Here is a 25,574-nt window from a genome sequence, read left to right as displayed (position 1 = left end):
TTTACTCACGTTCTTGACTTTGCATAATTTCTTTTTAAAACGGGTGCTCAATTCCAGACATGCAGCTGAGATTTACCTGTCACCAGAGCAGAATGGCTTCCAGGCCTTCTCCTATTCCTGTTAAGTTCCAAAATGCTGTTTGTAGAAGAGCTACAGCTCAAGATTAAGTTGTTTAGGCTGAGTTTCTGTAGCCATTGCTCCTTATTTTGTGTTTGTCTGCTTAATTTTTCCTCGTTTCCTACTTCACAATTGTTTTTATTGAATTTAATTGATTTCAGATAGTTTCTCCCCTTTAACAAGTTGCTCTTGAGTTATTGTTTTGTCTTCCAATTACATTTGCACTGTCCTGATGTGGTTTGTCCTTTCTCTAAGTGTGTATTATGTGATGTCACTGAAGCTATTGAATAGGAATAGTGAATGCAATCAATTCCCTGTCAGCTAAGAGGGGTGGAGGCAAACTGAATGCTGGAAAAACATATTTGGTGTCTCAGTAAGTGCTGTTGTTTCCATGTGGTTTGGATGAGCTAGGTCCTCTTCATGGATGTGCTAGAAAATGCATTAATCTCTGCTGCTGAACTGCTGCAAATCTCACTGTGCATCTCTCCTGGCAATGTAATATAGGTGGGTTGTTGCCATTTGGTAACTTTTCATGGGTTTACGGATATTTTAATGGAGGAAAAAGAATACAAACATTCACTTTTGAATGGCAGTTCTAACACAACATAAAGAATAAATCTGGAAAGTCTCCTAGGAATGCTGAGGTCACTCCAGAACTGCCCAGTTGCAAACAAATATGCCAGAAATTATCCAAAAAAAGATTTGAAGTTGCCCTGTGAGCTTGAATAAAGTACTTGAACATGCTTTTAAGCATTGGATTTAAATCAAAACACATAAAGTAGGATTTTTCTTACAGACTGGGAAATATGAACGGCTGTGTTGTTTTGTTTATTTTGAACCACTTAAAATCTGGAAGGTAGGAAATTAACTCTCTTTTGGAAAAACAAAACCACCCTTGGTGAGGAACGAGTACCTTAGGAAAAGTGAGTACATGCCAAGCACCTGGCTGAGGTGCCAGCCTGCGTTAGGTGCTGGGACACATTCACCTTTTGGCTCTGGGTTGTCAGCTGCTCAGGTAGAGTGTGAATTGTGTCTGGATCACTCCTTTAAAAGTCTGCCTGAGCCGGTTGTGCCTCGGGGTAGAGCTGTGTTAACTGAAACAGGTCAGTAATGAGGATGAATTCCTCCAGCTCTGTACAGCACTGACACACCAAGACTGAGAACTTTGGGGTTTGATGATTCAGCCTTATAAACAGCCCTTGTCTTCTGGTGCTGCTGATACATCCAAGGAGGAATAATGACTATATTGTTTTCTCTCTACAGTTAATGGTTTTGCAGTACATGTGCCACTCATGGCATATTCTTCTTCCCTCCAGTGTAGCAGCTCCTGTAGTTGGACTCCAGGGTTCCCAACCGGATACAAACTCATGGACAGTTTCCTTTTGTGCACATAAGCAAATTTTTTGCTATTGAGCAATGTTTTACTTCAAAAGCAATAGAAAAAATGCAGTGATCCAGAAACTTTTAGCTGGAAATGGGAAAGTTAAAGATGGGGTTTCATTTAAAATTCAAATACTTATTTTTCCTATGATGACTTTTTTTTTTTCATTCTAGAAGGCCTTTTCTGATTTATTTGCCTTTCTGCTGTGTAGGGGTGGCTAAACTTGCGTGTTTTGATGCAGTGCACAATGAAGTGTATCTAAAATAGTCCTGTAATTTATTTCTCTCTGTTTACAGGAGTTATTTTTCATAGTCTTATGCTCACTGCTTCTGGACTCAGTGTCTTCTGGATTATTAGAGCTTATAGATGAAGGGGCTGTTTTTTATTTCAGTCCTGTCAGTGACAAATGAAAATACTTACTTATAGTTAAAACAGGAAAAAGAAACCCAAATTTTCATAACAATATTATCTAAATACAATGTCCTCTGTCATCCTCTCAGCCTCCCAAAACTGCAGCATTCAACATGACTTATGAATCTTGATATGCACACACATATATATGCTATTAAAGAAATGTTTTTCGATAATGGAGTGGTACAGTGAAATGTTCATGTATAGAATATAACATATGTAGAAAAAATTGAAAAAATGTATTGCAGATCTCGTTTTCTAAATTAAAATGTATTGCTCTAGAACTGTATTCTGACTTGTGATTTAACAGGCTTAGCTTAAAAGTTGGGTAGAGCAGAAGAATGAGTGGAGCTCTCCAGGTTGTGCCTGTTGGTGATGGAATAGCTCAGGGGGTGAGAGGTGGGTGGGTGGTGCTGGTGGAACAGCTCAGGGAAGGTGGTTTGTTTCCAAAGGGATTTACAGTGATTCAAACTGAGCACTGACTGACCTGGCAGCTCTGAATAGCTGGAGAAAAGGAGTCAAGTCAGAAAAATAAAAAAGAGGGAGCATGAGCATGTTTTCACCTGGTTCATGAGCATGTTTTCACCTGGTTCAGCAGTAACCCAACAAGGGAGGATTATTGCCCTGAGTGTTCATCTCCACTTCTTTGATCTGTCATGTAATCCCTTGCTTGGTGTTGCTGTCAAAATTACTCTATTGAGAAAAAGATCTACCGATGAACCAATATTTTCTGCTTCCTCTTCTCCCTACCAAGATGCTTTTTTTCTTTCTGGGTAGATTGCATGTTCTGTGTTTGCTGGAAGCAGTTGAATTGTTCAGTTAGTTTTTAAGATCATGTGGTTGAAATTTCTTCATTTAATTTGGCTGTGGCAAAAGTTTCTGTAGCTTTTTCTTAAACAGTTGCCAAAACAATTTAATACCCAAATGTGTTATTGGTAAGCTTGTAAAAAATGTTCTGTAAGAACATCTGAAGAAAAAGTTCTGATTCATTTGCCTCAGTGTTCCTGCTTCTGTAGTTGCTGTGGGTTCCAGTCCCTGAGAAAGGATGCTTAGCTGAAGTGTTGGGGAATAAATTAACCAAAACTGCATGGTTGGGGTTTTTTTGGTCTCTCACGTGATCATTGGTGTCACAGAATGTGATGAGCTTTCCTGTGTAGACTTGTCATTTCACATATCTGTATACTGCTGCTTTCTGAAATGAGTATTTTTGTATTAACATTTCAGAAGGGATTAGCTTTGGAAAATAATTGCTGTCACTAACCCCATTAGCAGAACTGCTGCTCCAGGCATGCAGGTGGAACAGCAGCTCTGGGTCTGACTGGACCAGTGTTTGTGGCAGCTCCATTCAGGTCATGTGTAATATGTTCTACACCTGAAACCTGAGAACTGAGAGAGAATTTTGTTGTAGTTTTAGGTGCTGGAAAATAGGGTAGACCTCTTCTGAAATACTTTCAGAAAGATGCTCTTAAATGTTGTTGCCAGTTCTTGTTGGATGAACTTAGGATGAACACCCAAAATTATTGTAGAACTCTTCACTGCTGTGCTGTTTGTTTCCAAGTGTGATGTTGAACTGTCTTTAAATATTTCAGTGAGCTCTTGCTCAGCTTGCAGTGACTTGTGACACTGTCTGATGGAGCTGCAGGGAAGCATCAACACCAGATGGGGAGCTGGGCTAGGGGACAAGGATTGCTCTAAGGTGTTGCCAACCTGGGCTTCCTGTAGAGAGGATCTCACGCTGGCTGTGCTTCACTGCATCTGAATCATCTCCTGGTTGTCTCACCAAGCTGCATTGTCCAGTGACTGCTGCTCTTCCTTCCAGAACCTTCATTCCACTAAATCCCAGGTTTCTGCATGGGAACATCTGTTCAGACTGGTTTGTTTGCTCTTTCCAGTCCCAGCCTGAAGCCTGGGTTTAGAGGCAAACAGAACCTCCTCCATGAGGGCAGGATTGGGTTTTCTGTATTTTCTATTCATGTGTGGTCCTCTCATTTCCCTGCTTCCACACCTCTAATAGCTGCAGAGTTGCATTTCACGAAGAAGTGGAATTTCCTTATCTTGTCTTGGATTTTTCATCTCCCCTGTGTGGGTGTACTGGCAGGACCAGTGCTCTGGATCTCCCTGCATCCCAACAACCATTGCTGCCCAGTGTTGCAGATCTACTGCTTTGAGCAGTGGAACAACAGAACCCATTCCTGGAAGAAGATGGAAGAATTGAAGCTGACAAAGGTAAGCCAGCCAGAATGCAGTCTTGAGACCAAATGTACAAAACTTCCCAGATGGGTTTCCCTGTGCTCAGGGCATTGCAAAAGTAGATTTCTTGCCTTTGCTTATGCTCTGCCTGCCCAGCTTTTGGCAGAATGAGAGTACTGTTTGTATTCCATGATGATGATTAAAGGATATTTCCTTCTTTTATGATTATACCATACATGACAATTTTACCATACATGACAATTTTGTCTTCTCAGCAACATTAATTTATTCCAATATTTACAATTGTATCAGCATGGTTCAGAGCTAAAACTTCTTTCCTGTGAAGTACATTTACCACAGCAACACACACGCATGTGTAGAAAATATTAAGTATCTCACAGGTTGTCCTTGCTCATTTCAGAACAATTAATAAGAAACAAAAATAAAGACAATGCTATGAAGCACAGCAGAAGTTTGCAAAGTACCAGAGCTTTATTATTAGTTGAGGTTGGAGCCTGCTGACAATCCTTAGACTGTGACACTGTGTTCTGATTAGAGCCTGGTGGGAACCACTGTTGGTGCTCTAGCACAAATGGACTGCTGCATGTGAGGTTTTGGCACATTATTTTTCTGTTAATTTATGACCCACATGTTGCAATGCTTGACTGTTCCAGCAAAACCTTGCCAGGCTTTATTAAAGGGGAGGGAATAGGTGTGGCAGGCACAAAGCTTTTACATTCTCAGTGTGTTATTGACCAGAGTGCTGTAGAGGCTTTAATTTTTAGCTGTTTTTCTTTCCAACAAAACTCATTATTCCCCATAAAAGTTAAGCAAAACAGGATGTGTTGTTCTGAGTTCTGTCAGCTCTTTAGTTTACCTACATCAAATTCTGATGTTTTCCAGTGTGCTGCAATTACTTATGCAGTACCTGAGCTGTAGTTCCTCATACCTGTTTCATTTCAAACACCAGTTTAAGAGACTGAGCAGCAGCTGCAGTCATTGCTCCCACAAGGATAAGACTGATGTGTGCTGCTTTCCTTTTTCCCTTTTCAACTGAGTAAGTTCTCATGTTTTGCTACAAATCACCATTTTCTGATTTTTATTGGAGTTTGGAGTATTCACATTTCAGCCTTGTCTGTTTTGCAGGTTGCTTTGTCTTGGTTCATTCAAGTGAAGTCCCAGCACATGAATTGCTCCATTTAGATCCATGAAAAACTGACAGCAAAGGCCAAGCAAGCAGAGTAAGCCAAGAGCATTCTGAGTTTGATGCCTGAAACTGTCTCCTGGTGGCAACTTTAAGGAAGATTTGATTCTTGTGGTCACAGGGAAAGACGGTCCAGCCACAGGCATGTAATAAATGATGCTTAATAAATGATTCCAAAAAGCTGCCTTTATGTGTTTGCTTTTGTGACTGCTCTATTAGACACCAAAAAGTGCTAGGGGGAACCTCTAGATTTACTACTGGTTTTCTTCTAGTTTTCTGTGCTGAACAGGCTGGCTTTGAAATCTGGTGCTAACCAGAGGGAGAAATAGGGAGAGAATAGAATCTTCTACTTCTCAAAATGCATGTCAGGGAGCCTTCCAACCTCCTGTGAGCACAGCCTGTGATTTAAATAAATCCAGTCAATTTTAAATGGCAGAAAACGAGGGGAGAGGTAAGCAAGAGGTACCAAAATGTTTCTCCACTTGCACAGCACGAGCCCCCTCCTGTTGTGACATTGTTTGCAGAGACACAGACTGGGAATTGAAATAGGATTGTGGACCAAGCTGAAGCATCACACAGTATTTCAAGCTGCTCCAACAAATTAACTATTTAACACTCTGCTAATGTTGTGCACACACTTATTGCCTCCCAGCATGAAAATCAAGCAAATAATTGCAACAAGCTTCTGCCCAGTAGAAGTCACTGTAATATAATGAGAAACTTTGTCCTGTGAGTACACAGAAGGAACAGGAAGCTGTTGGAAGCAGGTCGATGTTGCTTTAGATACAGGAAAAAGGATTCAGGAGTGCTCTGTGTCCCTGCCTTCAGCTCTGGGTGCAGCTCAAGCTGCTGTGGTGCCTGTTCTCGGTGGTAACATAGCAACTGGACCACACCCCCTCCTGCTGCAGGATGCTAAAGAGCCCTTGGAGCACTATCTGCTGTACTGCACGGGAACTGCACCACTTCTAATTACCACACCACTGCCAGCTGAGAGGTTTTTTCATCCCATGGAATGACAAGGAAATTCCTCGTTCTGTGACTAGTAATCCTGTTGTGTTTTCTTTCAATGTTTCTGTAGTAATCCTATTTTTATTGCAGAAGAGAACTGTGTTGATTTTAAATCAATACCAGAGTTGTATCTATCGGTGCATTTTATCTCATTTCAAAGTAAGTTGTTGATTAAAAATAAGCATTCTTGGCCACCTGATGCTCTTCTTGTTTAGTGCTCCTGTATGGTGGTATTATGTTAATATTTTGGAAGAATACTCAAGGATTTGAGCATGTTTTTCTTCTCACTTAGACCTTGCAAAATGACTGAAAAGCTTTCCCCACTCCTAACCTCTCTTCTGTTGTGCAACAAAAGAGCTTTCCTTTAAGCATCTTGGTTTCCAAGCACAAGGAATCGTCTCTGGGCATTACTGAACGTTTGACTTAAGGTGTGATGAATCCTCTTATGCCAAGTTGAATTTTTTAATGTATGCTGTAGATTAATGTTTAATTTACCTAAAACAAGTGTGGAATTAGTGTTGTTCAGAGTTTCTTTTTTTAAAGTTGTTCTGTTCAGATCTTGGGTTTAAAATCTCTGAAGTCTGCATTGGATGGCACAGCCTGACTTGGTTTGTCAGGGCTGTTTCCTTTGCTGCTTGTCTTAGAAAGATGATGATTATAACAGTACAAAAACCTTGTTCTGGCTTCATGACCTGCATGGGGCAAAGCTTTTTAAACAATCTGAAAACTTACTCACTGATTTCTTTAAATGTATTGGTTTCTTACTGTACTGACTTAGCAGTTGTTGTCATTGCACTTTGGTATCAGTCTTGGGGAGGGACATGTTTTGGTGACATGTGGCACAACAGCCATTGCAAAATAATGGTATTGGTGTTGCTGAACTTCTAGGTTTCCTTATTTCCTAGAATTTAAAAAATCCTAGTGTAGCTCAGAAAGCTTCTGCAGCTTCTTGTGACTTGAGTACAAAATTACCAATAGCCTCCCTAAACCAGTATAAAACTCTATTTGGAGCTGTGCATGTAAGACAGTAAATCCATGGCAATATTGTGAAAAGTGTATAAAAATGCAAATCTACCATTTTTTTAACTTGATAATGCTTATGCATCCCCTCCCCCTTTCTGTCTTTATAGGTCTACGAGGGCTAATCAATCTTGGGAACACATGTTTTATGAACTGTATTGTCCAGGCACTTACCCACACTCCACTGCTGCGAGATTTCTTCCTCTCCGACAGGCACAAATGTGAAATGCAAAGCCCCAGCTCATGTCTGGTCTGTGAAATGTCTACGCTCTTTCAGGAGGTGAGTGCTGTTTGCCACAAAGCATCACCTTGCCACAGATGCTGCTTCTTAACCCAAAAGGAATTGTGTTCTATTTGCAAATATAAAGTGAATGCAAGTTGTGTTTCCCCTCAAAGTGTAGTAAAATAAAGCAGTAAAGATTGAGACCTGGCTGTCAAAAACACCCAGCTGCTGAAAGGAAAACTAATGGCTTTTAAGTCCTATTGTGAAGTCACCCTTGTTTAGGCAAAGCTGGTATGGGAAATAATTACAGTGCTGCCTGTTCTTCTGAGACTGATCTGGGAATCCTTAGTCTTAAAGATGAATGTGTGCTTTAATTAAAGGTGCAAGTTGTAACTGGAAAATATGTCACGAGCTCTTCAGGTGATAATGGGAGTGAGAATAAAGCAGTAGTATACATCCTTGTGGTTTAAGGTACTGGATTATGTAGGTCTGTATGAATATTTTAAAGATCTCAATTTAGTGCTTGTTCACCAGCTGAAACATCTTTTCTGTCATCTCTTATGTGCAAACCCAGTAAGGGCCAGGAAGGAGGATTAAGAGAAGTGAATGTGTTGCTACAGTTTGTGTCTTCCCTGTACAAGCTGCACTTCTGTCCCTTTCCCACTCAGGAACTTGGCTTTGCACTGTGTCTTTTCTGTAGGTTTGGTTCATTTTGTGTGAGATGAGCACAGGCTTTTCCTTAATAAATAGTCCAAGAGCTTTATTATCTATCTTAATTCCACATCAGTATTGTAAAGACTGTGGGTGGACATGGGCTCCTAGTTCTAAGATGTCTTTCAAAACAAACCCAGTTTTGTACCTTTCCCTCAGTGGTAGATCTGCTTTCTTGGTGAGTAAAATAAAACCAACCAAAAAACCAGAAAGAGCTGTAGTGTACATGCTGTCATGGAGCATTTAAAATTGCTGGAGATGTCTGTACACAGAGCAGGTTTTCTGTGGATGTGCTGTCATGGAAGTTCATTCTGATAGGGACCAACCTAAAATAGCTTTACCTTTATCTCGTGATTTTCAATTTGATTTTACTCTGGTGCCTTTTTCACCCGAGATTATTCTTTTTGGTCACTGCAGGTGAGTTAAACATACATAGAAGAAGGTAAAGCCCCCTTAGTTGTTCCAGTACAAAAGTTGTTTTCTGCTTATACTCAAGACTTCTGAGGATTTGCAACATTTCATTCTGCTAATCAATCATTAGCTGTATGCTACATTTTGTATTTTTTGTTCTATTTTCAATTGTTCTGAGTCTGTCAGGAAAGGAGGTAAAAACAAAAGGCAGGCAGACCAATAGGTAGCAGCTGTAGGATTATTGAAACCAGATGTGCAGTTAAGTGGGGAAATACCACAATACCTAGATAAAAAAATCAGTCATGGTATAGAAATATCAGTTTCTGTAGACTGTTAATAGAGAAACCTATTTCCTTATTTAAAAATAAGGAACTATTATATTCTTGCTATCCTTTCAGCAAATAGTATATAAAGTCTCACACTGCTGAACATCACCACACTCTATTTACACATGCATTTTTAAAAAAATCCCTTGGGAAAGGGGAAATGAGTGTTACATTACAGATTGAGAGGCTGCAGGAAAGATCAAGACTCTCTAGGTAATGATTTTTGTTTCCATTTTTGTGTGTGGAGCCCTGTTGATGGCTCAGAATGCCTTTTGCTCTACTGTGAGCATGCAACAAAGAACAGGCTGTTACCCAAAATGGGGCTTAAACACAGCATTTGTGTTATTGTGTTAATTTCAGTTGTAATCAAGTTTAATTTCATACACAACTTTGGGAAGCTCAGCCTTCATTTTCAAGTCCAAATTCATGCCTACACTTGCATTAGTTCTATTAATTAAATGTTCTGCAACATGAGGGTGTATGGATGAGGGAACAGCCATATCTGTGACACCAGACTGTGCAGACAGCAATAGTCCCTGTCCTTATTTCACATTAAATACTGCAGCCATGTGCTGTGGGAGGACACAGAAAGTGACTCAACCTCCTAGAAGTAAAACTGGAGCTTAATCCTCCTAAGCAAAACTGTTGGGTCTGTAACCAACTTGGTATATTTTAACTCACAAGCAGTAAATACCTTGTTGTGCTTTTGGCTCTGTCAGCACCCATTGTACAGTTCTGTTCCCAGTGAGTTTTAATTTCTTTGCTTTCACAATTAAAACAAAAATCTTATAATTTTTGGAGCAGACTGGTTATGTTTCATGTCCCAGCTCTATGCAGTGGTTGTAATGAAGATTCTGTCACTTCCTTTGCAGAGCTGAGGTCTGAGCAGAGGAAGGCAAACCAGGAGATCTCAGTGCTATGGCTGAGAATTCCTTTGTAATTGAATTACCAGGGAAACTTTGATTCAGGTTCTGTCTTGTTTCTACATAGCTTTCCCACCAGGATTAGCTGGTGTGGTTATCCCAGAGCATCTTACCCAGGGACAAACAATCAGGGCAAGGGTTAATTTCATCTCCCCTCCACCCTTCTTTTCTGAAGGTGTGATCTTAGGCAAATGGAATGCCAGGGGATCTGCAGAGTGCCTGAGTGGGAGCTCTCAGGGAGGAAAAGAGAGACTGTTTTGAACATTAAATAAAACTTACTATATATAAATAAGCAAGTTTTGCTCTTTTGCCTCTTAAACAGAAGTTACCCATCCCACTTTATTTCTTTTTTTGCTTAAGATCATGTAGTTATATAGATTGGGTGATTTCTCTGTGATAAATAGGAAGCCACAAAGTTCTTCTACCTTGAAGTAGGTTGGTGGTGAGTAATGACTGTCAGATGGTTCTCAGGACTGAGGTGTTTTTTTCCTGGTAGCTTTTCTGGCAGACACACCAAGTATTGAGCTCTGTTTGTTTTAAAAATATCTGACTGCATCAATTAACCTTCTTCTTTGTGCTACATGAAACCCATTTCTCAATAGAATCATGACATGACTTACACTGTATAAGAAAACGAATGAAAAGGATTTGGGAGTAACAGATAGTGGTGAATCTGGGCAGGGGGAAGATGGAACACACACAATCCATTCATTGAGCCTTTTGGCTGAAAGGGTTGGGGCACTCCTTTTTACCTACTGGTGTTTGTGTTGTAGTTTTGTTTCACCAATGAAAATGAATTTCAGGATAGCCCACACCCTGAGGTTTATCTAAATCCTTTCCAGAATGACCACTCAGGAAGGTGGGATTAGATCTGTGTCTCGTGCTCTGTGACTGGAATAGATGGAATGGGAGGGGAGCAGAATGCATCCACTCAGAGGTGGAAGGAACAAACCCTTCCTTTTCCCCATCATTACTCATCCCTGTGAGCCTAGCACAGCACACAGCACAAGCAGGGGAAGAGTTGAGAAGTGAGCACCAAGAGGGAAAAGGAGGAGATGATTTATGGCTTTGATATCTGAAGATGCTACTGTAGAAGTGACTTCTGTATAAAATAAGTTACAACAAAGGTACTAGAGGGGAGAAAATGCAGTTAGGCCCTTTACATAGACAGAAGCTTGAATTTTGTCATGGAAAATAGAGTTTGTGCTGGTTTAGTAAAATTTGGTACTTTTCCCTGAAAGAAGTGAAGAACATACAGAGTTCATGCAAGAAAAATGTATTTTGTGATTCTTTGAACCATTGTTCTTTGGGTAGCCTCCAGAAGGTGTTCTCTTGCATGAGTTCCAGGTGTTCCCCAGTCCTTTCATCCATTGTAAATTGCCAGAAAATTTAAAGTCCTTACTGAGAACCAGTTTCCAAGAGGAGTTTTTGAATTCTCAAATTGGACTTGAACCTGGTACAGGATTTCTGCCTATAAACTCATAACTACAAAGCTCAGAGACTGCTCAGTAGATACATGTGCGGAATAAATCAAATTTATAAATCTGCTCATACACATAATTGAGAAACTTCTGTGCATGTTTTTGGCTGGAGGAGGAAAAAGAAGTACAGATGTGTACAGTGGGGTCTTGTTTTGTTTTAAAACCTCACTGTGTTCTGTATATTTTTTTGTAACAAAAATGCAGATTACAAAGCCTATAGTCTTCTAATTCCTCCATAGATTCTTTCTAGAATGCAACAGCAAGTGTTTCAAGTGGAAAAACAAAATTAGTTTTACTTGGTCTGTGTAAGAATGGAGGCTTTGAATCCTGGTTGGTTTGTTCCTTTCTCTCCTCTTCCCTTTTTTTTCCTGGAATAGCAATTAAGCAGTGTATTACCCAGCACTCTGAAATTGCTCAAACCAGTTCTCTCCAACATAAACAACTGATACTGCTGAATTGAAAACAAATTTAAACAAAAAAAAAAAGTTTAAATTATGTTTGGAACAGTTAACAGTTGTTTAACAGCTGTGTTTTAAAGGTGACTTGCAGATACATCATTGTTTATATTTGCACACTTCAGTGAAAAGGTTGGAATAAAACTTACACGGACTCTTTTCCTTTTTGCGGACTGGAACTGCTCTGATAGGCTGCTTTTCCCAGCAGAAGGAAATGACAGAGATGGGATGGATGTTTTATACATTCCAGTTAAAATATTGTTATTGAATGTGCTCAGATTCTTTGTTATATTTAATACTTATTTGAGCAGTGAAGCTTTTCCCCCACTCCACATTCTTACCAGGCAGGTTTCTAGTTTATTGTGATAATAGTTAATAATTTGATAAAGCTTCATGTCAGATCTTTCTCATCCTACTGAGGCAGCAGAGAATGTAGAATCTGCTGGCAGGTCTTGTGTCTGCAGTGGAGTAATTACATGGAGTGCTGGTGGTTAAAATGACCAGAGAGCTCTGGGACTAATTGTGAGGAGTGACAGAACAGGGAAGTTTTATTGCTGCAGTTCCCTGAATTATGTTGAGCAGCAGCTGCATCAGCAGATTTCAATTACCACACTCCTGCTTCAGTCCCTCAGTGTCATCCTTGTTGGCATCAGAGTAACTATTGATCTTTGTATTTATAGGAGCATTTTGTGGTGTTTGGCTGCAGAGGTGCAGCTTCTTGGTGGGGAAAAGTGGAGCTTGTGAGGAAGAAATTCCTGTGGGAGGAAATACACTAAAATCATGTAGGAGGCCCTACCAATATGAGGATTAGATGAAGATTGTGCTGCCTTTTGCCAACCTGTCCCTTAAAATACAGTGTTTTCTCTCAGCAGGTTTGTAGCACAGTGCCTGTGATTGGACTTATATAAAATGCTCAGAGACTGTGCAGGGAGAGACTCAGGGCTGGGGAAAGAAGCTCACTTTTCCAATAAGGATGAGAATTATATACTGCTGGGGGTTTAAATCTTGTTTTTTGTTCTGTGTATTTGCCACTTACTGTCTTCTGTTTGGGAAGAGTAACTGAAAAGAAACCGCCATGGATTTGATAGGATCTTGGGAAAACATAATTGTGGTGTTGCACGCAGCATTTACTGCCAGATACCTTTGCTGAAGGTGAGGGAAGGCAAAATGACTCACAAATGTTCACTTCTTAAAAATAAAATGTTACTCTGTCAAGTGAATAAACTCTTCTGGGCCTTTTCTGACTCCTGCAGGGACAACAGGAGCATCCCTGCTTTTCTTTTGGAACTGGTATTACTGTGCAGGGAATAGGAAGGGCTGAACCTCAACCCAGGGAAACACAGACCCTTAGCATGGGTGGTTTTTGGGCATGTTTTTTTGGGGGTGGGTTGGTTGGGGTTTTTTTGTTGATTTGGATTTTTTCAGGTGGGACCTGGCTGGTTTTTAATTTAAAAAAAGTTTCTGTGGGCAGTGTCCTCCTGCCCTGTGCTCATTTCCCTCCCCAGCACTGTCACCCCCAGCAGCAGCAGCAGTGTTTCACATCAGGCTGTGCTGACTGAATAATTCATCTATGCACTCTCTAATGTGCTTCTGGCACAATCACCTGGGGCAGTTTTAGTCACTCTTGAGCCAGCTCATCAGATTTGGACTGGAGCAGACGAAGGAGCAGATGCAGGAGCTGGTCCAGCACCAGACTCCCAGGCAGGGGACACCCTGCTGGAGCAGGGATGGCAGCTGGCTTTGGGCATCACTGCCTGAATGGGGACCTTCAGCTCTGCAAACAGCTGGCTCGATAAAGTTGTTTTTAAAGCCTTTCACAGTGAAAGGCCAGTACTGGCATGAGGCTGCTGCCCTGCTTAGAATTTTTTCCATAAATTGGAGTGTGTACAGCATTTGGATGCAGAGTTGCCACGGGTCAGAGATTGGCTGACAGTCAGCATCTAATATTCTCATCTTCAGTGTTTGTTCTGATATGGGGGGAGGCACTTCATTCACATAATTTGTGAATTAAATTGCTGCTCCTTTTCAAATGCAGGATTTTTTTTCCTTTCTTTCCTCCCAGGCTATTTTAATAAAAGCCAATGGTATCAGTAAGCAAATTGTGAGTGATGTTTGTGTCTGCCTACCCCACTCCCTGCACCCCCACATTTTTCAGGCTAATACATCACAAACTGATGGAATTTCAGGGGAGAAAACTGAGCTGCTCAGTTCTGAGATCACTTCTCCAGCAGTCTGTGACAAAAGCTGTTTCTACCCTTTATTATTACGGCCATCAGAATTAAACGGTTTAAATTGATTTGACTAATTGCTCTCATTTGACTTTTTAATAATGCAGTGCACTGAGGCTGTGCAAGCTGTTAACAGTGATGTCCTTCTCTTTGCTTTGAGCAGTTTTACTCTGGGCACCGATCTCCTCACATTCCATATAGGTTATTGCACCTGGTATGGACTCACGCACGGCATTTAGCAGGGTACGAGCAACAAGATGCACACGAGTTCCTCATTGCTGCATTAGATGTGCTACACAGACACTGCAAAGGTAAGGCTTGTCCTGAGGCTCCAGTCAACCAGGATTATTGCATCCAAAGGAGGTAGAACCATCTCTTCTTAAACCAAGTTTAGTGCCAGTGCAGCACTCTTAGCAAATTCCTTTAAAAATGTTTGGTAGACTTAAAATGTTTAGAAATAGATAAACCATTCCCACTGTCAAAAAGTACCAAAAGTTATAAGCAGCCAAGTCAGTACATTGGTTTGAATCACCATCATGATGTTCTCTTATTGGTTGTGAGTCAGTGTCTTTTTCTTTTAAATTGCCCTTTTATTCTATTTATACGTTCAGTAGTTAGAACTCTTACTCAGTGTGTCATGGGACTGATGAAAATAACATAGGGGAGAGGTTATATCTTAATACTTAATACTATTATTCTGCTTAAATATGATTCTGTTGTATTTCTGATACCAAATTGCTTACAGAAATGTGAATAAGGAAGAGCAATGGGTGGCTGTGGTTTATCTTGTTTTATTAGTCTGTATAGAACAATACGTAATTGTACAATACAATAAAAACATTCAGTGTCGGGCTTTTTGATACGAAGTATTTAAGTCTTGATTTTTGTAATATCATATGAAATGATGTATTTTCTGTTTGTTAGCTGAACTGAAAATTTCCCAATCTGCCAGTGTTTGCTCTAACTTGATTCACTTCCTGCAGCAGTGAAATTTTTACTGTTCCTCCAAGGGAAAGTAGAAGAGTTGATACTAACAGAACAAACAAAAAGTCCTTGGTTATCAAAAAGAAGATTTAAGCACTCAGCTTTGCTCAAGGAAAAGCACTTAGGGTTTAGTTTTTTGGTTTATCAGAGGACTGTCCAAGGGAAGGCTGCTGCTGCTTCTCTGAACCATTGTGAATCTTGCTTTTATCTCTGAGGTAGCCCTGCATGCCAGCAGATGGGCTTGTTCACATGCATAATTGGTGCCTCCAAAAGAATCTTCTCCAAAAAAAGTATTGCTAAGGACAGGAGTACACAGAGCAGTTCCTATGCAGTTATTAATGTCTGTCATTTGACAACCACTAACTGGATTTCAATAATCCAAATTAAACTGGTGTGGAAGTCCAGTAAGGAACAAAATCTAACCAAATATTGACTTCTTAACCCTGAATAAATTCAGCTGCAAACAGAAGCACTTCTTTGTTCATGTTAAATTTCTGAACCATTTCTGATCTAACAAATCTTGAACTTTTTTTCATCATCTCTGATATAAGATAATGCTCATATTTCTTCTACACATCCTCATTAATTAATGGAGTATTTGTGTCTCAGAATCGTAAAAAGAAAACCTTGCAATAGTGAAGGTGCCTGAGCTCTTCTCAAACTGATAAAGAATCTGAAAAGACTTTAAAAAAAAATGTGGTTTGACTTTAAGAATCTTCCTTGATATCTCTTCTGCCAGGTTTTCAAATTTCTGTTTTTTGAAGAAATAGAGAGGCTTTTATGAAATCATAGTAAATAATCTATACCACATCAAGGTAATTTAAAAGAAGTGGTTGAGCAGTTGTGTGGGAACCAAACAAGTTAATCTAAAACAGAATTTCAAGTATAGTCATGCAAAACCACATTTGGAATGAACTAGCTTTCAGTGTAATGAGAAAATTTTCCCACTTGTGTATCCACACAGACACACTTGCATGTGAAGTGTGCAGATGTAAAAATATTATTACTAATAGTGAGAATATGTCCTACAGCTACAATAAGCAAATAATACCTCCTCTGCCAATATTAAATATTTATTTTAATGAATGAAAAAAGCTTTTAAAGCTTCCAGTCAATAGTAATGAAGTTTTGCAATTAACACACAGTGAAATAAAATAAAGTCATGGGGGAAATTCTGCTCTAGTTTTTGGACATTATTCATGATCACCAAGGCTTCAGGCACCAAAGTAAATGAAAGTATTCCTTAGGTATAAATACCCAGTGATGTTTGTTTGGCTGCCATTAGTCATTTATCCCTTTTCCATTCTGTGTACTCAGCTGTCTAGGAAATGTCTTAATGCAAGTGAAGACAAAGCTGTGAATATTTGTTGTTGATTTGTCACTGCCTAAATTAAGAAAAATACCTGATTTTGATGTCCATTTAAAGATAAATTTTGTAATCCTACAAGTGCCCTGAGATGATTATGTGGGCAGGCCAGCCCAGGTAATTTTGTTTTGATTTGGTTGGTGTTTTAAATGCTGGTTGAATCTATACTTTGTTTTAGTGTCATCTGTGGAGTTTTGGAAGGCCGGGATACCTGTCTGATGTCCATGTAAATGATGTCCTGTGTCAGGGGTGATTGGTGTGCTGCCACTGTTGGGTTGAGCTGTGGCATCTGGGCAGGGCACATTCCAAACCCTCAATGGGCTCCTCTGAGCTGCTGGAGTAATAGGAAATATTTCTGAATAAAAGGGGACAAGTGTGTCTTGCCTATGCATCACTTTTTCATTTCAAGAGCTGGAGGCAGGTGATCTAACTGGAAAGTAGTATTTTAGTGGAAGAAATAGTGTAAATAATCTGTATTTCTGCCCAGGCTGTAAAGCATTAAGTCAGCTTTCAGTCAACATGACAGATGCATCTTTATCCCCAGTGCTCTGGGATAAATTTGAGGTTCTGATTCTGCAAACTTCCACACCAGTGAGCTTCCAATCATGCAGGCACTTTTTAGTTTCCCACCTTTGTCTCAGACATCTTCAAGTCAGAATTACTGTTCTCTTAAAAAGATCAAGACTGCAAGTCAAAAATTACGGTTCTGTCCAGTGGCATCACTGCTGTGGGGGTTTCTGTTGCAGGAGCAACAGGACTCAAGAGATGGGCACTGATACACAAAGGTTCAAAAAGCAAGATAAAAAATAGAAGTAATCTGTGTTTTTATCCCAGACTTTATTCAGTAGTTTTAGAAAAGGGAGAATAGTACCTTAAAGCTGATTATTCCTCATTTATTTAGATTTCTTGAAGCATTTTGCATTCACCTTTAACAAGGAGTGCTACAAAACAAATGTGAAGGCAGAAAAAGAATGATGTACTGAGATTTGGGAGGAAAACACTGCCCTGCTCTGTGAATTCTCTATGATATTCTTACGAATTGATAGAGCATATGCTTGTGAAACATGTCATCTGCTCTGATCCATATAGATTTGTGTGTACACTGCTTTGTCAGAAATAACAAGCACTTGTTCAGAACACCAGGGACCAAAGCAAAGCAGAAATATTAACATTAATGTCTTGTTTTGATAAATACCTCTTTTAAAATCTGACAATTCCTGACTTCCCATTTCTCATTTAAAATACAGAATGAAAGATTGAGGCAAAACTTGTATTTTTATATCAAAACCAAAAGCAGTCTTAAAAACTTCTGTATTTTTAAGCTGTTTTTACTGTTGCTGTGCATTATTTACCTTTAGTGGTATATTAAATGCCTATTTTGAAATAGATTAACATCTTAGTTATTTCACAGACACAGTAGTAACCTGTGTGGGGTTTTTTGAGAGTTGAGTGCAAACTCCTAAACTCAATTTTCAGCCATTCTCATAATCACATTAATATGTACATTGATTTTTTTTTAAGTTGGGTCAGCACAGGACTAAAACCATTCTTAAAAGCTGCTGATTTCCCTGGACTGGATTTAACCCCCCAAAAAATATCTGAAATTTAAAACCTCATTTGGGAGACAGAAATGTTGAAGGCAACCTTAACTTGAGCACAACAATCTAGCAGCTTCTAGTTCTCAGCTGCATAATATACCTCCCCTCAGCATCTGTTCCATATTGACAAGTGTGTGTAGGTGGTAATCTTACTCTTTTTTCCCTCCTCTCCAACCAAATGTCATGGGAAATAATGTTGAGTGGGTAATACCCTTCTGTTTTGCTGGGAACAAGCTTGCAGGATATTCATTTGAGACCCTCTCATCACTGATCCTAATTGACTTGTGTAATTGAAAAGGGAGAGCTCAGCTCTCCCTGTGGGAGGAAATGCCTGTCTGCTGAAGGTGTCCAGCTGGGATGGTACCTGTGATCCAGGGAAAAGCTCTCAGCACAGCTTTCCTCCTCCTGCCCCCTCAAAACAAAGCAGAGACAATGTTTGAAATGGGCAGATTACAAGGATGTGGTAGCTCTTTAAAAAGGAAAAGTGGAGCTTTGACTAAAACCCAGTTAATTCTATTTTGAATTTTTTTTTTTTGTTAATGCTTGTGAATATAAGTGAATCTTTTTCTGTAGGTGAAGGATGCCTTGCACAGTCTCTATCCTGTATGCCCTCTTCATTAGCTTAGCATAATTGAACCCTTTAAAAGCTCTTCAGTTCAGTGAGATTTAGCTGAAATTCCCATCAAGAAACACCTCAGACCGGGTGTGATAACCCCCAACTTGAACCTCATACGCTTGAAATCTAATTTTAGAGCATTTTCTTCAAGAGTCTTTTTAAGGAAACAATGTGCTTTTCTTGGCAATTCAAACAAAAGTTTCTAAAGCCTAAATCTGGCAGCTGAGGGAGAACTTTCCTGAGGCATTTAGAATCTAATTAACTCAAGTGGCCCATTGCAGCTTAGTAGGTATCACCTATGACTGCTTTTCCACACTTAGTATCCAGTGGAACCTTTGCCAGATTATTATATAATACTTTCAAGCATAATTCTAAATTTTCATTGAAAAAAAAAATTCTATCTGTTCGTACTACAAGAAAACTCCAGCTAGAGCACCTTAAATACATGAAAATGGTCTATTGCCCTGCTTTTAGAAACTCTTCATTTCTTCAGGTGGTTTTTTTTTTGACATTCTTGAGTAGAAAATAATTGGTTTTGAGAAGTAGCAGAGATTTGAGGAGTATTTCAGTCTTAGCATTTCAGTTTCAGAAATCAAATACTTCCCAGTAAGTTAAATACACTGGGAAACCTCTCCAAACTTAATTCTGTTGTAGCAGTTGCTGTTGAAGGACATGGAAAAACATCTTGAGATCTATTTTAAAAAATAATTAGCTGGTGCTGTGTAGTAGTTGGTGTGTGCATCTCTGATTGCAAAGCAAGCCCAGTTGCATCTGTCCTGCCCAAGCAAAATAAGCAGTGGACAGTCTGGAAACCCAAGGAAAAGGTTGTCCTTCCTACTTCAGCTTGGGGAATGGAGGGAGAGGGCTTGGAAGCTGAGAACTGTGTGCAGAAATGTTAAATACTCTGGTTATTTAATACTCTGGTTATTGTAAGAAAGTTGAATTGGCTTATCTCAGCACTCAAGTCCTAAAAATGACACTTTCCTCCTGGGACCTGCAGTGACAGTGTGCGATGCCTCAGAGATGGGAGTGTGTTCACTGCCATGTGTTCTGCCTCTGGAGAAGCTGGAGGAGGACACAGCATTACCTCCTCCCTTCAGAAAAGGACATTTTTCATTTTCTCACTGAGGAAAACCTGCATGGAAGGTGCACATTGATGGAGGCATTTGGCTGGGGATGAAGGGCTCTTAACAAACCTTCTCCCCTCATTCTACTCACAGAATTTGACTGGGATAGAAGTAAAAATGTAGCATTTGCTGGTGTGAAATTTAAATATCAATTTTCATGAACCACCTTGGTAACTCCCTTGTCTTAGGAGCTGATCTTTTTGCCAGGCAGTGGAAAGCAAACCTCTGTAAAGGGAGATACCCAGAGCAAGGGTTTGGCTAAGAACTGCTATGGCTTAAAGCTTCACCTCTACATTTAGTCAACTTTTGGTTATCTTCTATATTTTTCAAGTAATTCCAATCTTGTTTCCTTGTTTTCTTCGATGCACAACTTCTTCAGGGTTCTGTGTTATCCTTGTGAACTTGCAGTATAAGTTTGAGTTAGAAAGAGTTACTGGAGACACAGTCCAAGACAAACCACTGTTCCCTCAGAGGATTTTTGACTTCTGAGCCTGTGTTTGCATTCCTGCAGGTGATGATAATGGGAAGAAGGCCAACAACCCCAACCACTGTAACTGCATCATAGACCAAATCTTCACAGGCGGACTGCAGTCGGATGTTACCTGTCAAGTCTGCCAGTAAGTCACTTCTCCTGATCCTGATCCAAACCTGCACCCCTCCAGTGCAGTGCACTGAGCCTTTCCTCTCTTGAACACCATAAATACTGGCAGAACTCCAGAAAGACAAGAACTGTGTTGGTGCAGCACCCTGAGGCACCAGCACAGATTTCCCAGAGCAGCTGTGGCTGCCCCATCCCTGGAAGAGTTCAGTGCCGGGCTGGATGGAGCTCTGAGCAGCCTGGTCTAGTGCAAGGTGTCCCATGGCAAGGGCTGGGATGAGATGATGTTTAAGGTCTCTTCAACCAAACCATCCTGGGATTCTCTAATTCTATAATTCTGACAGCTAAATGCAATCAGTTACCAGTTAACTGCCATGTATTAAAACATACCTAAAAAGCTGCCTGGGAAGTACTACAGGCTTATGCACACAAACCTCTTACTAGTCTGGAAAAGGTGGGTTTTTTCCAAATTCATAAAGAAAATACTTCCAAGATCTCTTGGAATTTCAAAATACATCATTGCAAATACATTTGAAGAAAATTCTGATGTAGAACCACATTTTCTTTCAGTCAAGAATCACATGTATCATCAGGAGAGGTTTCAAAGAGGCTCATGCCTAATATAATCTCAGGTACCAGAAAAAAAAAGTCTTTACAAGAGTATGGAAAAGTGTATTTATTGTCCTACTCTGTACTGGAACAAGTTGACTTCTCTTTGGACATGTTTGGTGTTGCCACAGTGCAGAAGTCAGAGTTCTTGTTTTTTGTTCTGCCTCACATTCTTGCTGTCCTGCACATGGGCTGGGCTTGTTTGAATCTGCTTTTATTCTCAGTTTCCTGGAGGGATTTGCAAAAGATTTACTGTAAGGAAAACATAGGAAATTTTGTTCTTTGCCTGGTAGAGCCACAGAATCCTTATGTGATAATGCAAAGCTTGATTTGTTATGACACAATATTAACATTGATGGAACTTTGACAAAAGAAGTTTCCTTTTGAAATTGACAACTTTTGCACAAATGAAGCAGAGGGAAAAGGCAGAATACTGAAGGCTTAATGAAATTGCAGATTGAAAGACACTGGTTTTAGGGGAAGAGAGAACTCAAAAAATAAACATAACAAGAAGCCTAAACCCCTGAAGTTCTCTTAGAAATGTGGATGCTGGAAGAAAAGATTTGAATCAATAGCAGTTAAAATTTTGAGCAGCTTTTTCCACAGTCTGGCTGTTGACTTGTCTTCAGCTGTCTTTAGAGAACTCTGATGGAGAACATGAGCTGCTGCTTGGTACAGTTACTCTTTGGCCTCTAAAATCCCTAAGGCTGTAGGAGATGCTGAGAGGAGCTGCAAAGCTGAATTCAGTACACTGCTGGACAGCAAGAGTATTTTTAAAGCCTCTTTTTTGAGGTAGCCTCAAGCACCATCTTCCATGTCTTGAGCAGACAAGACCAGCTTGTAAACTAGTTGGATGGCATGTATCTGTTGTCACAGATGTTAACTGGTTTATACTGGTCAGTGGTGCCTCTGTCTCAGAGCATCAATGCTTTGAGTCTCAGGGCTCCAGTGAGTGGCAGAATGTCTTAAATACTTTTATTTTGCATTTAATACATCACCTACATTTCCCCAAACATACAGCTTTTAAATATGCAGGGAAACGATCCATTGTGGGCAAACACTCAGGAGCAGCTCTATTTTCTGTCATCTCTGAGTGCCCTCTAGGGGTGATGGAGATCCCAAAGTCCTTAAAATTAAGCACCTGGAGTGCATCCCAAAGTGAGAGAGAAACTGTTCATTTGGCTTCCTTTAAAGTTGTGTATGTGGTATTTTCTGGGGCCCCCAACGTGGGGAGGAACAAAAGTGATGAATCTGACTCCATGTTCTTAGAAGGCTAATGTAGTATTTTATGATCTATATTATATTATATTAAAGAATGCTATACTATGCTATACTAAAGAATAGAGAAAGGATACAGATAGAAGGCTAAAAGATAATAATGAGAAACTTGTAACTCTCTCCAGAGCCCTGATACAGCTGGACAGTGATTGGTCATTAAATCAAGATAATTCACATGTTGAATAAACAGTCTCCAACCACATTCCAAAGCAGCAAAACACAGGATAAGTGATTCAGATAATTATTGTTTCCATTTTTCTCTGAGGCTTCTCAGCTTCCCAGGAGCAAAATCCTGGCAAAGGGATTTTTCAGAAAATATGAGGGTGACATGTGTGGAACCATTTGTGTCCCCCCCAGTGGCGTTTCCACAACGATAGACCCTTTCTGGGACATCAGTTTGGATCTGCCAGGCTCCTCCACCCCCTTCTGGCCGCTGAGTCCGGGCAGCGATGGCAGCGTGGTCAACGGGGAAAGCCACGTGTCGGGCACCACCACCCTCACAGACTGCTTGAGAAGGTATTGATTGATTGATTAAAATATGGATATTGATCTGGTACTGATACCCAACTGTGGCAGACAAAAACTCTCTAACGGTTTAAAGTTAGAAAGTATTTGTTTATTGTGGGATAGCTCCCGAATACACACTGCAATTTACAGGTGATTCCAGAGTCCTTTTGTCTATGCAAGTATTGAATACCCAAAATACAAATGCATATTCAGAACTTTGGTAGATCCCATTCCCAGTATGGATATTGATCTAGTACCAGTATCCAAAAACTCTCTAACGATTTAAAGTTAGAAAGTGTTTGTTTATTGTGGGATAGCTCCCAAATACACACCACAATTTACAGCTGATTACAGAGTCCTTTTATCTATGCAAGTATTGAATACCCAGAATACAAATCCATATTCATAACTTTGGTACACCCCATTCCCCACTTCATATGGTAATTAGGTCAAAAGCTATTAAGCATGCACAGTTTGCTCCTTGAACTGGGTTGGTGGTCCCTTTCATGGGGAGGGGTCCCAAAATGAGGAAGTAAATGAAGTCTTCCTCGTTCTGACCTTTCTACCTTTTCAATGCAAATATGACAAATGAATCCTTGGTAGAACTCCCATTCCCCATCTTCAGTTGGTTTCAGAACAGAGGAGGCCACAATTGTCTTATGTTCCTAAAAACTAAAATGGTTGATTTACTTTTTGAAAATCTAAACTTGGGGGAAAGGACTGAGAAAGAAAAGTCCATGGTCCTGGCCTTTCTGTGCTGAGTTTCTGGAAAAGAGGGATTTTGCTTTAGTTTGTAATGAGAACATTGAGGTAGTCCATTTTCTGTGAGCACTTCCCTGTTCCCTAATGGTTTCTTCCCATGGCTCCTTTGAGCAGTTCTGTCTGAAAATTTTGAAAGAGATTTTTGTCAACAAAGGTTTTTTAGAAGGGTATCTGTATTTTCAAAAGAACTTTGTGTTTACAGGCCTTTCCATCTCAGAGCTTTGATCCCAGCCCTGGAGGGCTACAAGGTAGGATAGTGTGTTGCAGACGAGTGTCTTCCATATCAGTGTTTTTGGGTTTGAAAACAAAAGATCTTTCTTTGCTTTCTGTATGAAAATGAGCTGCTCTGCTGTAGGAGATGAACTGACACTGAGCTCCTTTCTCAGCCACTGATTCACTTCAGTGCAAGTCAGAGCAATGATCCATGTCACATTTGGATATCTGAGCCATGGCACTTTACATTATTCTGGTTTGATTGCAGGTTTTTCCAAAATTACATAAAACCCACTGACTCTTGTCTCTTGTGGTGCCAGTGACCCACAAGTGAAAGCGTTTCCAGCACATGTCAAAAACCATCTGATTGTTTTGTGCATTCCTTTGCTTTTCAATATTTTTTTAGGTTTACAAGGCCAGAACATCTAGGAAGCAGTGCCAAAATCAAATGTAGTGGTTGCCATAGCTACCAAGAATCTACCAAACAACTCACTATGAAGAAGTTACCCATTGTGGCCTGTTTTCATCTCAAAGTAAGTTCACAGGGGGCCAACAGAGCAGAGGATGTGATTTCCTCTCTGAGAGGATGAGCTGAATTCCTGGACATGTCTTCTGGCTTTCACTGACTAAACTTTTATTATATAAATTAATATAAAGAACATCTTGCCTTGCCAGCTAGGTTTTCTATTAAGATGGTGTTACATTATCTCTGATGTAGCCTTGCAGTGTGTCTGGGGGAGCTTAACCAGCTTGAATCTAGAGACAGAATGGAAGGCTGGTCCAAAAGCTGAACCAGCACAGAAACCAATTTCCAGTTACACCCCCTCATCCTACATGGTACAATTTTTACACTTTCACTGAAAGATTGCCACTGTATTGAAGGGAAAGCATGGAAAAGTTCTGAGGTAAATCAAGGTGAATGTGCTCCACTCCTTTCCTATACTTAGTTCAGTATTTGTCTTATTCCAAATGACTGAAGATTTTTTGGGAAATAAATTACTTTTCCTAAGTAATTGTGTTGTCCTGTCTATGCAAAATGCAAATTTCATTTTGTGTGTTAACACAAGAGAGAAACACAAAAGATAAGAATTACAGAAATCTCAGCTTTTCACATCTGGATCTGTTGCTAGGGAATTGTTACAGCATCACAATTGGAAAATAATTAACTTGAAGTGTAAATAGAGAAAAATTTCTGAGAAATGGAGAGGGAAGCTGCCTTTATATGGAAACTCATTCATCTCTTTCTGGTATTTGTTGCTGATCCAATTTGATGTTCAGTGAAGGAGATGAGGAGAGGGTGGTGGGTATTGCAGGCCCCTTTTGGCTGAGGCACAAGGCTTTTTTTGTTAGTATATTCCATTTTTTGCCTTAATTTGAATGGGCATTACTGTGTAGGCTTGACTCCTGTCACTTGAGACGATGGGATGGATGGATTCAGAGTGCGAATCTGAAGGCAAACTCTGTTATCACCAGTTCTGTGAGCCAGGGTAGGCAGCAGCCATGGGCTTGAATAGCCCTGGTACAAATGAACACTGCTTTGGGTAAAGGCTCTGTGTGCTCGCCTTGTTTAATATATCTTTTCTTTGATGTCAGGTGGGAATAGGTTTGTATGCATACATATCAAGGTAAATAATCTAATTCATACTGTGTTAACATTGAGCCCACAAATGGTGGGGTTTTTTTCCTGCTAGAATGTGTTGTTATTTACATGGACATCCCACAGAGCTGGTAGGAAAACTCTGGGGCTGTCCCTGTATAGTGACTGCTAATGTGCTTTCATGTTATTGTCTCTAAGCTTAGGACATTTATAAAAGAGATAAAATTTAC

General features: G+C 40.0%; 1 protein-coding gene across 2 annotated transcripts in view; it reads left to right on the top strand.

Annotated features, from left to right (window-relative positions):
• Positions 1 to 25,574, top strand: part of USP22 (ubiquitin specific peptidase 22) — an 89,186-nt gene that overhangs the window by 57,224 nt on the left and 6,388 nt on the right. For both annotated transcript variants that reach the window (XM_059484531.1, XM_059484529.1), the window contains 5 exons: positions 7,442 to 7,611; positions 14,253 to 14,400; positions 20,292 to 20,397; positions 22,623 to 22,781; positions 24,154 to 24,280. In XM_059484531.1, the coding sequence (XP_059340514.1) occupies positions 7,442 to 7,611; positions 14,253 to 14,400; positions 20,292 to 20,397; positions 22,623 to 22,781; positions 24,154 to 24,280 (710 nt within the window). The remainder of the gene's footprint in view (positions 1 to 7,441; positions 7,612 to 14,252; positions 14,401 to 20,291; positions 20,398 to 22,622; positions 22,782 to 24,153; positions 24,281 to 25,574) is intronic.

The sequence above is a fragment of the Ammospiza nelsoni genome, chromosome 17 (assembly GCF_027579445.1).
Source record: "Ammospiza nelsoni isolate bAmmNel1 chromosome 17, bAmmNel1.pri, whole genome shotgun sequence".
NCBI lineage: Eukaryota > Metazoa > Chordata > Aves > Passeriformes > Passerellidae > Ammospiza > Ammospiza nelsoni.
The sequence above is the reverse complement of the archived record's forward strand: the minus strand, read 5'-3'. Positions and strand labels throughout refer to the sequence as shown.